Source organism: Camelina sativa, chromosome 1 (assembly GCF_000633955.1).
Source record: "Camelina sativa cultivar DH55 chromosome 1, Cs, whole genome shotgun sequence".
Taxonomy (NCBI): domain Eukaryota; kingdom Viridiplantae; phylum Streptophyta; class Magnoliopsida; order Brassicales; family Brassicaceae; genus Camelina; species Camelina sativa.
In genome coordinates, this window is record NC_025685.1 from 14,492,386 (window position 1) to 14,504,934 (window position 12,549).

At 36.9% G+C, this 12,549-nt stretch overlaps 5 protein-coding genes across 8 annotated transcripts in view; all 5 read left to right on the plus strand.

Moving 5' to 3' along the window:
* LOC104767072 (serine/threonine-protein kinase STY8) overlaps window positions 1-2,144 on the plus strand; it is a gene marked incomplete in the record, with an annotated part of 5,473 nt that extends 3,329 nt beyond the window's left edge. The window contains 8 exon segments of the mRNA XM_019228151.1: window positions 9-148; window positions 234-341; window positions 594-667; window positions 747-922; window positions 1,027-1,122; window positions 1,250-1,330; window positions 1,424-1,477; window positions 1,568-2,144. Of these exon segments, the coding sequence (XP_019083696.1) occupies window positions 9-148; window positions 234-341; window positions 594-667; window positions 747-922; window positions 1,027-1,122; window positions 1,250-1,330; window positions 1,424-1,477; window positions 1,568-1,720 (882 nt within the window).
* LOC104790654 (UPF0548 protein At2g17695) lies at window positions 2,400-6,721 on the plus strand. 4 transcript variants are annotated; one of them, XR_768775.1, is made up of 6 exons: window positions 2,400-2,508; window positions 2,613-2,699; window positions 2,807-2,983; window positions 3,078-3,387; window positions 6,164-6,315; window positions 6,383-6,721. XR_768775.1 is itself a non-coding variant. In XM_010516437.1 (5 exons), exons 2-5 carry the CDS (start codon window positions 2,641-2,643, stop codon window positions 6,233-6,235), a joined length of 618 nt encoding a protein of 205 aa, XP_010514739.1. In that variant the 5' UTR covers window positions 2,400-2,508; window positions 2,613-2,640; the 3' UTR covers window positions 6,236-6,331. The 4 variants fall into 4 exon arrangements, 2 of the variants coding, with proteins under 2 accessions (XP_010514739.1, XP_010514738.1); XR_768764.1 differs by lacking the exons at window positions 6,164-6,315; window positions 6,383-6,721 and adding an exon at window positions 3,607-3,945 and having other exon boundaries at window positions 3,078-3,539; XM_010516437.1 differs by lacking the exon at window positions 6,383-6,721 and having other exon boundaries at window positions 6,164-6,331.
* Window positions 4,241-5,443, plus strand: LOC104790646 (agamous-like MADS-box protein AGL97). The gene has a single exon (XM_010516427.1). The coding sequence runs from the start codon at window positions 4,303-4,305 to the stop codon at window positions 5,281-5,283; it is 981 nt and encodes a 326-aa protein (XP_010514729.1). The 5' UTR covers window positions 4,241-4,302; the 3' UTR covers window positions 5,284-5,443.
* LOC104790660 (agamous-like MADS-box protein AGL97) lies at window positions 7,017-8,219 on the plus strand. The gene has a single exon (XM_010516440.1). The coding sequence runs from the start codon at window positions 7,079-7,081 to the stop codon at window positions 8,057-8,059; it is 981 nt and encodes a 326-aa protein (XP_010514742.1). The 5' UTR covers window positions 7,017-7,078; the 3' UTR covers window positions 8,060-8,219.
* LOC104708080 (agamous-like MADS-box protein AGL97) lies at window positions 10,622-11,510 on the plus strand. The gene has a single exon (XM_010424573.1). It carries the CDS (start codon window positions 10,622-10,624, stop codon window positions 11,348-11,350), a length of 729 nt encoding a protein of 242 aa, XP_010422875.1. The 3' UTR covers window positions 11,351-11,510.

The following is a 12,549-nucleotide window of genomic DNA, read 5'->3' on the forward strand; positions in this document are numbered from 1 at the left end:
CTATTGCGTTCTTTGAGCATGACAAATCAAGCAATGAGCTTATACCCGCCTGCATTGAAATACCCACGGATGGAACTGATGAGTGGGAAATTGACGTGACACAGCTCAAAATTGAAAAGAAAGTGGCATCTGGTTCATATGGGGATCTGTGAGTATTATTGTTTCTTAAGCTCGTTTTGAGAACTGGAATTTTTTATTCAGAAGTGAGTAATTTGTTTCTGATGGCTATGCAGGCATAGAGGCATATATTGCAGTCAGGAAGTAGCTATCAAATTTCTCAAGCCTGAGCGTGTAAACACTGAGATGCTTAGAGAATTTTCTCAAGAAGTTTTTATAATGAGGTCAGTGCAATTAGTTCTCAGCATCAAGTAGAAATTCCAATAGTAGTTTACATGAATTCTACTTCAAATACAGTCATATTTTTATATACAGAAACATGCTTAGCATTAACAATACCTTGTCTGAGATTTATATTCAGGAGAAGGGTTGAATTTTTTTAATTCCTTGTCTGACGTTAAATCACTTTTGATGTATTAAGTAACCAACATGCATGCTTCATTGTCATTTCTTACTGACGCTTTTACTGTCTATAGGAAAGTTAGACACAAAAACGTCGTTCAATTTTTGGGTGCATGCACAAGATCTCCAACTCTCTGTATAGTTACTGGTAAGTTCTTAGTATTTGAGTTGACTGGTTTGAGTTGTAACCACAATATGTTAGTTGACTGGATTTATGTTTCTGTCAGAGTTTATGGCTCGAGGGAGCATATATGATTTTCTTCACAAACAGAAATGCGCATTTAAACTTCAGACTTTGCTTAAAGTTGCACTTGATGTGGCAAAAGGAATGAGCTATTTGCATCAAAACAACATTATTCACAGGGACCTTAAGACTGCGAATCTTCTTATGGATGAACATGGAGTAAGACTTGTTCTCTGGCTATTCATATTACCTCTATGAACCTCTTTTATGTCTACTAGAATCACCAGACTCTAGGATTCTAACCTTGGGATAATTTTGAGCAGCTTGTCAAGGTTGCTGATTTCGGAGTTGCCAGAGTGCAGATTGAATCAGGGGTCATGACAGCTGAAACAGGGACTTACCGGTGGATGGCTCCAGAGGTATGTATGAGTTTCGAACCTCAAATACATTGATCAGCGTTTTTTACGTATTTGTGGAAAAATAAGATTTTGGAGTCCTCTGTTTGATCTGGCTCTTTTACTTTGACAATAAACTTGCGAAACCCAGGTCATTGAGCACAAACCTTACAACCATAAGGCAGATGTGTTCAGCTATGCGATAGTGCTATGGGAACTTTTGACTGGTGACGTAAGAATCTATCTGACTACAGTTTTCTTTTGTTGTCTGAATCTTTCATGCTAATTAGTCACTGATGAATCATGCATTTGTATATGGAAACAGATCCCGTATGCTTTCTTGACTCCGCTACAAGCAGCTGTTGGCGTTGTCCAAAAGGTATACACTTCTAATAGAAGAACATTGAGTGAATCTAGTTGTTTGTCTTCCTCCATATCCAGAGGCTAAAAAATTGAATTTGCTTTTCAGGGGCTTCGACCAAAAATTCCAAAGAAAACACACCCAAAAGTGAAGGGACTTCTAGAGAGATGCTGGCACCAAGACCCAGAGCAGAGACCACTCTTCGAGGAAATCATAGAAATGCTGCAACAGATAGTGAATGAGGTAAACGCCGTAGTGTGATCCCAGAGTAAAAAAACCTACCCTTACAAGGAGAGATTCTCAGAGCAGGATGTGTGGATGTGGTGGAAACAAAGCAGGTTGGAGATGAAGACCCTAGCAAGGACAACCAGTGCATGTCTTTCCTGACTACTCCCTTTAGAAAGCCCCGTTACTAGTTCTGATACAAAAAAATCAGTGTCACGATTGAAGGCACTATTTTGTTGGCCTTTGTACAGTTTTTTATTTTTTTTTCATTGGGGAGGATCTAGTTTTTGACCTTAGAGAGTGTTTTCTTATCCTTTTTTAGTTGCCCCCTCATTCCTTTCAACATAGAAGAATCTTAGAAACCCTTTTGGTCGCTTCTTTTTCCTTTTTCTTTTCATAAAGAAAGCAAGTTCAATAGAGTTGCGTATTCTTTTGACTATATAAAATCATGTTCTCATTAGTGTTTTGGATCATAAAAATGAAGACAAGGGAATACATGCATGAATAACAGACCGAAACTGACAGTAGATCAGATCCGTGTACAGATGATTTTGTATTTCCATAACCAGTTAATATACTTTTCCATCTTTAAAACAGACAATGCCCACTGATATACACACTTGAGGTTTGTTGCAATGGCTTATCCGTCGGTTTAGACATTTAGTAGCGAACACCGTGCCGTTCTCAATGCAAATAAACGACATAATGCAAACCCGGAACACATGAGTGAGAAGGATTAGGATTTAGGATGATAAAATCTCTGGAGCTCCACTAGCCAAATGAAATTGGTGGGATTAAACGCCTCTGAATTGTGAAGCTTGCAGGTTCTTCTCTATACACCTCCCAAATTCGAATTTTGAATAGCTCAAAGTTTCGATTTTTATTAATTGAATCGCATACTTATCGATGCATTTTTTGAATTTCTCAGTTGTTGTCCAGTGGTTGTGGAAGAGGAGATGGTGTTCTTAAGTTGGGGTCGTCCATCTTCAGAGCAGCAGCAACAAGTTCTCAACAAGTAAGAATCAAATTCGTAAATTAGAAAGGAAAAAAAAAAAAAAAATTTGCACTAGAAAAAGCTCTCTCTGAGTAAGTAATGTATGGTTTGTGCATTTTAAAATCCAGAACAGGAACCTTCAATTATGACAACAAGTACAGAGGAGCTTCGTCTAAATCTATAGCTAAACTTAAGGAAGACTCAGAGATTGATAAAGATGGATTCTTGATCAATCATGCTCGTGTTTTAGTCGGTTCTGGTAAAGAGAGTTATGAGAAGGGGAAAAAAGCTCTCCAGACTTGGAAGTACATACAATGTTTCTTTTTTGTTCGATCTCAAATTTATTGGAACACCAAATTGGTTCTGTCCTCCTTGATTTCGATCTGATAACCTTTGCAGGCATTTTGGTATGGGTTGGACATTTGTTGATCCTGCAACTCCAGTTGAAACCGGTAAGAAGTTTTGCATCTGTGTGAAAGAAGTACTTCCATGGGTGATGCTTCCTCTTCAAGTTGTTTATGTCGATGAAAGCCGGAAATCAAGAAAAGGCCCTGCGCATTTCGGTTACGGGAGCGGCACTCTTCAGGGACATTTACTGGCTGGAGAAGAACGGTTTTCAATAGAGCTTGACGGTAATGGTCAAGTTTGGTATGAGATAACGTCCTTCTCTAAGCCAGCTCATTTCTTGTCGTTCCTTGGATATCCTTATGTGAAGCTAAGGCAGAAGCACTTTGCTCGTCATTCTTCTGAAGCAGTGCTCAAACATCTCAATGCTTCGTGATGATGATATGTCAAGTTGTATTTTACGATAAAAGTTGTTGCATATACGCTTTGTCTATACCGTAAAATGAAAGCTTAAAGGTAAGTTTTTTATTCAGATGATTGGTACTTACTACCATAGTCTAAGCTTGAACACCTTAATCAATAGGTGACGCAGAACTCATACGTCACAACATTCCCAACGTCGTTGTGTCACTGAGTAAGGAACGCGACCAGCATTGACATTATCATCCAAGGACGTTCTCATCAAGGAGAGGAGACAATCGACAATGCAAAATGGTTTTACCTTTTAGCTGCAAACCATTTTGCAGCTTGAAGAGAGTTTAAGGTCTCTCTGTATTTTTACTTAAGGGAGAATAGTCGGATGGCGATCAAGGCGATCCATGACGATTGAAAGAAAATTCATATACAATTTGTCTGATTTGATGTGGTTTAATTAAATGATTTGCTACTCTTCAATTATACTGAGTCTTACAACTTCGGTTTACTTTTTTGGTTTAGTTGGTTTGAATATTTGTTGTGTTCAAATTCAGCTTAGTATAAAAAATAAAAAGCACTAAGCCAAATAAAGTTGGTTTAACTGGTTACTGAACCAGCCTTGGTTCGTCTCAGGTGTGATTAAGAATAATTACTTTCAAACAAAATGGAAAACAATCATACTTAGTTCGTTTAATTACTGTTTAGCGAATTTACAGAAAAAGGAAATAACACCGACCGACTATAATCTCTTTATACATACGATTAGGAATAGAATGCTGCCATATCTCTCGCGATAGGCAAACACAAAACAATCTCTGTGTTTTCTACTTCTCTCTTTTGTTTGTGAAATCGTGAAAACAACATAATGGGTGGCGTAAAGAGAAAGATTCCGATAGAGATGATAGGGAAAAAAGATTCACGCGCAGTAGCATTCTCCAAACGCACAAAAGGTCTTTATAGTGAAGCGGCTGAGATTTGCCTGCACGCCGATGCACAAATTGCGATCTTGGCAACTCCCGTTTCTTCCAATTCCAATGTTTCTTTCTACAGCTTTGGTCATTCATCCGTGGATAACGTTGTTGCCGCATTCCTCGCTAACAAGCGTCCTCGGGAAGATCTAGGGTTAGGGTTAGGGTTCTGGTGGGAGGATGAGAGGCTTGCAAAATCAGAGGATCCGGAGGAACTGAGAGACGCGATGAACTCAATGTCGAAGATGTTGCAATATCTGAAAGAGTTGCGACGAGATTGTGAGGACGTGGAGAAGAAGGGTTTAGTAGACAAAACTCATCAAAACCATACTCTTAATCCTGAATCTTGTTGCGACAACAAGAACAACTATGCTTTGCTTGGAAACGTGGAGGATGGATGCAATCAAGAGTTGTTGGACATTGATCAAATCATTAATTTTGAGTCGACAAGTTCATCAGTGAATTCAGAGTTGGAAAACATCTCGATGGTGACACCAAATCAAAACTCGTTCTCTGACTCTAAAGCTATTGTAGATGAAGAATTGGTGGTTCACACTGATTTGTATGATGATATTATCCACTTGTCCAATTTAGATGAAGATGTGATGCTACCGATTTCTGACAACAACAACAACAACAACAACAACAATGTTTTATCTGAAAACTTTGATGAATTCATTCAAGAGCTGGATCTTGATCAGATCTTTGATTTTGAGACAAATTATATGCAGAGCTTGGAGATGGATGGTGTCTCGATGGTGACTACGAATTCTGAAACAGTTGGACATGGAGGATTACTGACTCACATAGATTTGGATGAGGATAATCTATGCTTTTCTGATTATTTCAATGAATTAACCTCCCCTGATCCAATCTGAAAACTCCCTCCAAGATATATATATATATACAACAACAAGTTAAAGATTCTATTCTCAACTCTCAAGGAAGAAGGGTCCGGTTTGACTTTATTAATTCATGATTGCACCATCTTTTTTTGTATATTTGGAGTACATTTTATCAACTTTCTTAAAAAAACAGATAAGCTTTTTACTAGTCTGTAGAATTCCTTTTATACTACTACTCATGAGTAACAGTTGAAATATCTGACAAGTTAATTGAATTTCAACCAAGTCAAACAAATTTTTTTTGAGATTTTTATTTATTTTCAAGGCATAATATATAATATGATGTTAATTTCTGATTAGCTAACAAGCGAGCAGGTTCACACACATTTTCTTACTCTCTCACACACACACAAACAAACTTGTATAGCTGATTGATTTTTCTCATTGTTGCAGGTATCTATTAGAAGCAGGCTTCCATGTAATGGCAATAAGACCGCCCACAGTGCCAGCCAATTCTTCTTGCAGGTAAAATCAGTTTTCGTTGAATCTCGGTGAAACTCATCATATGTTGTTGTGGAATTCAACTTCAGGCTAAGGGTGACACTGAGTGCAGCACATACCACAGAAGATGTGAAGAAACTCATCACTGCGCTTTCTTTGTGTTTGGACTTTGACAACACCACCACCATTCACATTCCTTCCTTTCTCTATCCCAAACTCTAAAAAAAAACCGTTTTCTATTATCTCACTTATTCCAAAACTCCAATTCGTAAAGTGTTCGCTATATTGTCAGTGAATAATAATAATCACTTGAGCTAGAGAGTTCCATGTATTGCTGTAATCCCTCCTGCTTTACAAAAGGAGCAATATATTTGAACCAGTANATTTCTTGTCGTTCCTTGGATATCCTTATGTGAAGCTAAGGCAGAAGCACTTTGCTCGTCATTCTTCTGAAGCAGTGCTCAAACATCTCAATGCTTCGTGATGATGATATGTCAAGTTGTATTTTACGATAAAAGTTGTTGCATATACGCTTTGTCTATACCGTAAAATGAAAGCTTAAAGGTAAGTTTTTTATTCAGATGATTGGTACTTACTACCATAGTCTAAGCTTGAACACCTTAATCAATAGGTGACGCAGAACTCATACGTCACAACATTCCCAACGTCGTTGTGTCACTGAGTAAGGAACGCGACCAGCATTGACATTATCATCCAAGGACGTTCTCATCAAGGAGAGGAGACAATCGACAATGCAAAATGGTTTTACCTTTTAGCTGCAAACCATTTTGCAGCTTGAAGAGAGTTTAAGGTCTCTCTGTATTTTTACTTAAGGGAGAATAGTCGGATGGCGATCAAGGCGATCCATGACGATTGAAAGAAAATTCATATACAATTTGTCTGATTTGATGTGGTTTAATTAAATGATTTGCTACTCTTCAATTATACTGAGTCTTACAACTTCGGTTTACTTTTTTGGTTTAGTTGGTTTGAATATTTGTTGTGTTCAAATTCAGCTTAGTATAAAAAATAAAAAGCACTAAGCCAAATAAAGTTGGTTTAACTGGTTACTGAACCAGCCTTGGTTCGTCTCAGGTGTGATTAAGAATAATTACTTTCAAACAAAATGGAAAACAATCATACTTAGTTCGTTTAATTACTGTTTAGCGAATTTACAGAAAAAGGAAATAACACCGACCGACTATAATCTCTTTATACATACGATTAGGAATAGAATGCTGCCATATCTCTCGCGATAGGCAAACACAAAACAATCTCTGTGTTTTCTACTTCTCTCTTTTGTTTGTGAAATCGTGAAAACAACATAATGGGTGGCGTAAAGAGAAAGATTCCGATAGAGATGATAGGGAAAAAAGATTCACGCGCAGTAGCATTCTCCAAACGCACAAAAGGTCTTTATAGTGAAGCGGCTGAGATTTGCCTGCACGCCGATGCACAAATTGCGATCTTGGCAACTCCCGTTTCTTCCAATTCCAATGTTTCTTTCTACAGCTTTGGTCATTCATCCGTGGATAACGTTGTTGCCGCATTCCTCGCTAACAAGCGTCCTCGGGAAGATCTAGGGTTAGGGTTAGGGTTCTGGTGGGAGGATGAGAGGCTTGCAAAATCAGAGGATCCGGAGGAACTGAGAGACGCGATGAACTCAATGTCGAAGATGTTGCAATATCTGAAAGAGTTGCGACGAGATTGTGAGGACGTGGAGAAGAAGGGTTTAGTAGACAAAACTCATCAAAACCATACTCTTAATCCTGAATCTTGTTGCGACAACAAGAACAACTATGCTTTGCTTGGAAACGTGGAGGATGGATGCAATCAAGAGTTGTTGGACATTGATCAAATCATTAATTTTGAGTCGACAAGTTCATCAGTGAATTCAGAGTTGGAAAACATCTCGATGGTGACACCAAATCAAAACTCGTTCTCTGACTCTAAAGCTATTGTAGATGAAGAATTGGTGGTTCACACTGATTTGTATGATGATATTATCCACTTGTCCAATTTAGATGAAGATGTGATGCTACCGATTTCTGACAACAACAACAACAACAACAACAACAATGTTTTATCTGAAAACTTTGATGAATTCATTCAAGAGCTGGATCTTGATCAGATCTTTGATTTTGAGACAAATTATATGCAGAGCTTGGAGATGGATGGTGTCTCGATGGTGACTACGAATTCTGAAACAGTTGGACATGGAGGATTACTGACTCACATAGATTTGGATGAGGATAATCTATGCTTTTCTGATTATTTCAATGAATTAACCTCCCCTGATCCAATCTGAAAACTCCCTCCAAGATATATATATATATACAACAACAAGTTAAAGATTCTATTCTCAACTCTCAAGGAAGAAGGGTCCGGTTTGACTTTATTAATTCATGATTGCACCATCTTTTTTTGTATATTTGGAGTACATTTTATCAACTTTCTTAAAAAAACAGATAAGCTTTTTACTAGTCTGTAGAATTCCTTTTATACTACTACTCATGAGTAACAGTTGAAATATCTGACAAGTTAATTGAATTTCAACCAAGTCAAACAAATTTTTTTTGAGATTTTTATTTATTTTCAAGGCATAATATATAATATGATGTTAATTTCTGATTAGCTAACAAGCGAGCAGGTTCACACACATTTTCTTACTCTCTCACACACACACAAACAAACTTGTATAGCTGATTGATTTTTCTCATTGTTGCAGGTATCTATTAGAAGCAGGCTTCCATGTAATGGCAATAAGACCGCCCACAGTGCCAGCCAATTCTTCTTGCAGGTAAAATCAGTTTTCGTTGAATCTCGGTGAAACTCATCATATGTTGTTGTGGAATTCAACTTCAGGCTAAGGGTGACACTGAGTGCAGCACATACCACAGAAGATGTGAAGAAACTCATCACTGCGCTTTCTTTGTGTTTGGACTTTGACAACACCACCACCATTCACATTCCTTCCTTTCTCTATCCCAAACTCTAAAAAAAAACCGTTTTCTATTATCTCACTTATTCCAAAACTCCAATTCGTAAAGTGTTCGCTATATTGTCAGTGAATAATAATAATCACTTGAGCTAGAGAGTTCCATGTATTGCTGTAATCCCTCCTGCTTTACAAAAGGAGCAATATATTTGAACCAGTATTCAAGAAAGCGCTAGGCGGTATCTGGGCGGTGACCCAACGCCTAGCGCCTAGAACGCTTAGTCGGGGCCTAGACGGTTTTTAGGCGGTTTAGGCATTTACAACATAAAACATTATATATATATAATTATATTAAAATATATGTTATAAAAATAAAAAAAATATAAACAACGGTAAGAAAAATACATTTATTTAAGTTATATTAACAACATATAAATGTTTATAATTACGTATATAGATATAAAACATAATAATTTAATTATATGTAATTTAAAAATCAAAAATAAATATTAAAATAAAATGTATGTAATTTTAAGCGGGTTAAGCGGTCATCTAGGCGTCTGCTGAGCGCCTAGCGCCTAGACGGCCGCCTAGACCGCTTTCTTGAATACTGATTTGAACATATAGAGAGTTACACAATGGGCTTGTTCGTTTGGTTGATGCACGTATCTGAGGCTGCGGCAGATACGTTTGTTCATTTGCTTGCCGCAAGTACCTGCGTTAAGACGTTGCTGTAAACGCTGCGACCTGCGTCTAACATTTTTAAAAGTTGTTTCGATTCGGCGGTTAAATACGTAAACGCAGTCGTTGCCGCTGCCGCAGCCGCCTGCGTCAACCAGACGAACAAGGAATGTAAAAACAGAGGACAAAAGCAAAAAAGCCCAACAGATGAAAATTAGAAAGTATCACAAGCCCAAATCGTAGAAGTATGAGTTAGCCGCGGGAAGAAGAGAAATGAGCAGAGGCGGGAAAACATTCATCTCCTCTGTAACGTAAACATAATAAGAAGCCGCCAGAACTACATGGTCTTCTTGTGGTTACGATCACCATGATGATCTCCTCTTGGGAGTGTGATAAGAATCACTATTTCGAATCCATGAGCTATTTTTCTTCTAGGTAGACGATAGAGAGAACGACGACTACAAGAGAATTGAAGTGGAATATAGGAAAGCTCAAAAAAGTATAGTTGTTTATGCCGGAAACAGAGGAATATCTAGATGTGTACATGTTATGAAAATGTTTGAGTTCCAACAACGGTGAAAAATCGGATAGCGATTAGTCAAAGACTGTTCAACCATTTCTCTTTTTTGTTTTCATTTCTGTAAATAATAATGAAATTTTCATTTATGTAAATAATAATGTGAAACATGAAGATATGAATTTTAATTTTCACGGATAAAACATATTTTAACATAAAAATAAACGTAAATTTGAATGAAACAAAAAAAAAGTTTAGTTCCCTATTTTGTTTAATACAAAAAAAAATTTAAATCCCACAAATAATGTTATGCAGAATAATTTTATTTAAGCCGAGTTGTTACCTAGTGAACCATTTATTTACACCATAAACGACTTTGGTTCGTTTTAGTGTGCAAATTGTTTTTTTTCCCTAATAAATTAAACTATTCTTTTACAAAATTTTATGTTTGTATAATGTATCCCTCCGGCAAATCCTCTAAAATCGAATGCCCACGAAGATTACAATATTACATATACATCTATTGAGAGGTTATGTTGAGAAGGGAGGCTCGTGTTCTAATCAACCCTCGAAACAATCCTTCTAGACTCTTCTCGAACCTTCCAATACATTCCTGAACTTCCTCAAGCTTCATATGAAGATCATCATGAGAGATAGAATCTCCACAAATCGCTGAATCTACATTATCCAACTCGTTTCTGACCATCTTATCGTGATCATGAAACTTCTTGTTCATGAGGACTAAAGCCAACTTGCTCCTTATANATGAGAGGCTTGCAAAATCAGAGGATCCGGAGGAACTGAGAGACGCGATGAACTCAATGTCGAAGATGTTGCAATATCTGAAAGAGTTGCGACGAGATTGTGAGGACGTGGAGAAGAAGGGTTTAGTAGACAAAACTCATCAAAACCATACTCTTAATCCTGAATCTTGTTGCGACAACAAGAACAACTATGCTTTGCTTGGAAACGTGGAGGATGGATGCAATCAAGAGTTGTTGGACATTGATCAAATCATTAATTTTGAGTCGACAAGTTCATCAGTGAATTCAGAGTTGGAAAACATCTCGATGGTGACACCAAATCAAAACTCGTTCTCTGACTCTAAAGCTATTGTAGATGAAGAATTGGTGGTTCACACTGATTTGTATGATGATATTATCCACTTGTCCAATTTAGATGAAGATGTGATGCTACCGATTTCTGACAACAACAACAACAACAACAACAACAATGTTTTATCTGAAAACTTTGATGAATTCATTCAAGAGCTGGATCTTGATCAGATCTTTGATTTTGAGACAAATTATATGCAGAGCTTGGAGATGGATGGTGTCTCGATGGTGACTACGAATTCTGAAACAGTTGGACATGGAGGATTACTGACTCACATAGATTTGGATGAGGATAATCTATGCTTTTCTGATTATTTCAATGAATTAACCTCCCCTGATCCAATCTGAAAACTCCCTCCAAGATATATATATATATACAACAACAAGTTAAAGATTCTATTCTCAACTCTCAAGGAAGAAGGGTCCGGTTTGACTTTATTAATTCATGATTGCACCATCTTTTTTTGTATATTTGGAGTACATTTTATCAACTTTCTTAAAAAAACAGATAAGCTTTTTACTAGTCTGTAGAATTCCTTTTATACTACTACTCATGAGTAACAGTTGAAATATCTGACAAGTTAATTGAATTTCAACCAAGTCAAACAAATTTTTTTTGAGATTTTTATTTATTTTCAAGGCATAATATATAATATGATGTTAATTTCTGATTAGCTAACAAGCGAGCAGGTTCACACACATTTTCTTACTCTCTCACACACACACAAACAAACTTGTATAGCTGATTGATTTTTCTCATTGTTGCAGGTATCTATTAGAAGCAGGCTTCCATGTAATGGCAATAAGACCGCCCACAGTGCCAGCCAATTCTTCTTGCAGGTAAAATCAGTTTTCGTTGAATCTCGGTGAAACTCATCATATGTTGTTGTGGAATTCAACTTCAGGCTAAGGGTGACACTGAGTGCAGCACATACCACAGAAGATGTGAAGAAACTCATCACTGCGCTTTCTTTGTGTTTGGACTTTGACAACACCACCACCATTCACATTCCTTCCTTTCTCTATCCCAAACTCTAAAAAAAAACCGTTTTCTATTATCTCACTTATTCCAAAACTCCAATTCGTAAAGTGTTCGCTATATTGTCAGTGAATAATAATAATCACTTGAGCTAGAGAGTTCCATGTATTGCTGTAATCCCTCCTGCTTTACAAAAGGAGCAATATATTTGAACCAGTATTCAAGAAAGCGCTAGGCGGTATCTGGGCGGTGACCCAACGCCTAGCGCCTAGAACGCTTAGTCGGGGCCTAGACGGTTTTTAGGCGGTTTAGGCATTTACAACATAAAACATTATATATATATAATTATATTAAAATATATGTTATAAAAATAAAAAAAATATAAACAACGGTAAGAAAAATACATTTATTTAAGTTATATTAACAACATATAAATGTTTATAATTACGTATATAGATATAAAACATAATAATTTAATTATATGTAATTTAAAAATCAAAAATAAATATTAAAATAAAATGTATGTAATTTTAAGCGGGTTAGGCGGTCATCTAGGCGTCTGCTGAGC

Excerpts from the sequence above, each read along its gene's own strand:
- LOC104790654 (XM_010516437.1), top strand. The coding sequence starts at position 2,641 with ATGGTGTTCTTAAGTTGGGGTCGTCCATCTTCAGAGCAGCAGCAACAA. Across the intron at positions 2,984-3,077 it reads AAAGCTCTCCAGACTTGGAA|GCATTTTGGTATGGGTTGGA; the intron begins GTACATACAATG and ends TAACCTTTGCAG. Across the intron at positions 3,388-6,163 it reads CGTTCCTTGGATATCCTTAT|GTGAAGCTAAGGCAGAAGCA; the intron begins GTGAAGCTAAGG and ends GGATATCCTTAT.
- LOC104790646 (XM_010516427.1), top strand. The coding sequence starts at position 4,303 with ATGGGTGGCGTAAAGAGAAAGATTCCGATAGAGATGATAGGGAAAAAA.
- LOC104790660 (XM_010516440.1), top strand. The coding sequence starts at position 7,079 with ATGGGTGGCGTAAAGAGAAAGATTCCGATAGAGATGATAGGGAAAAAA.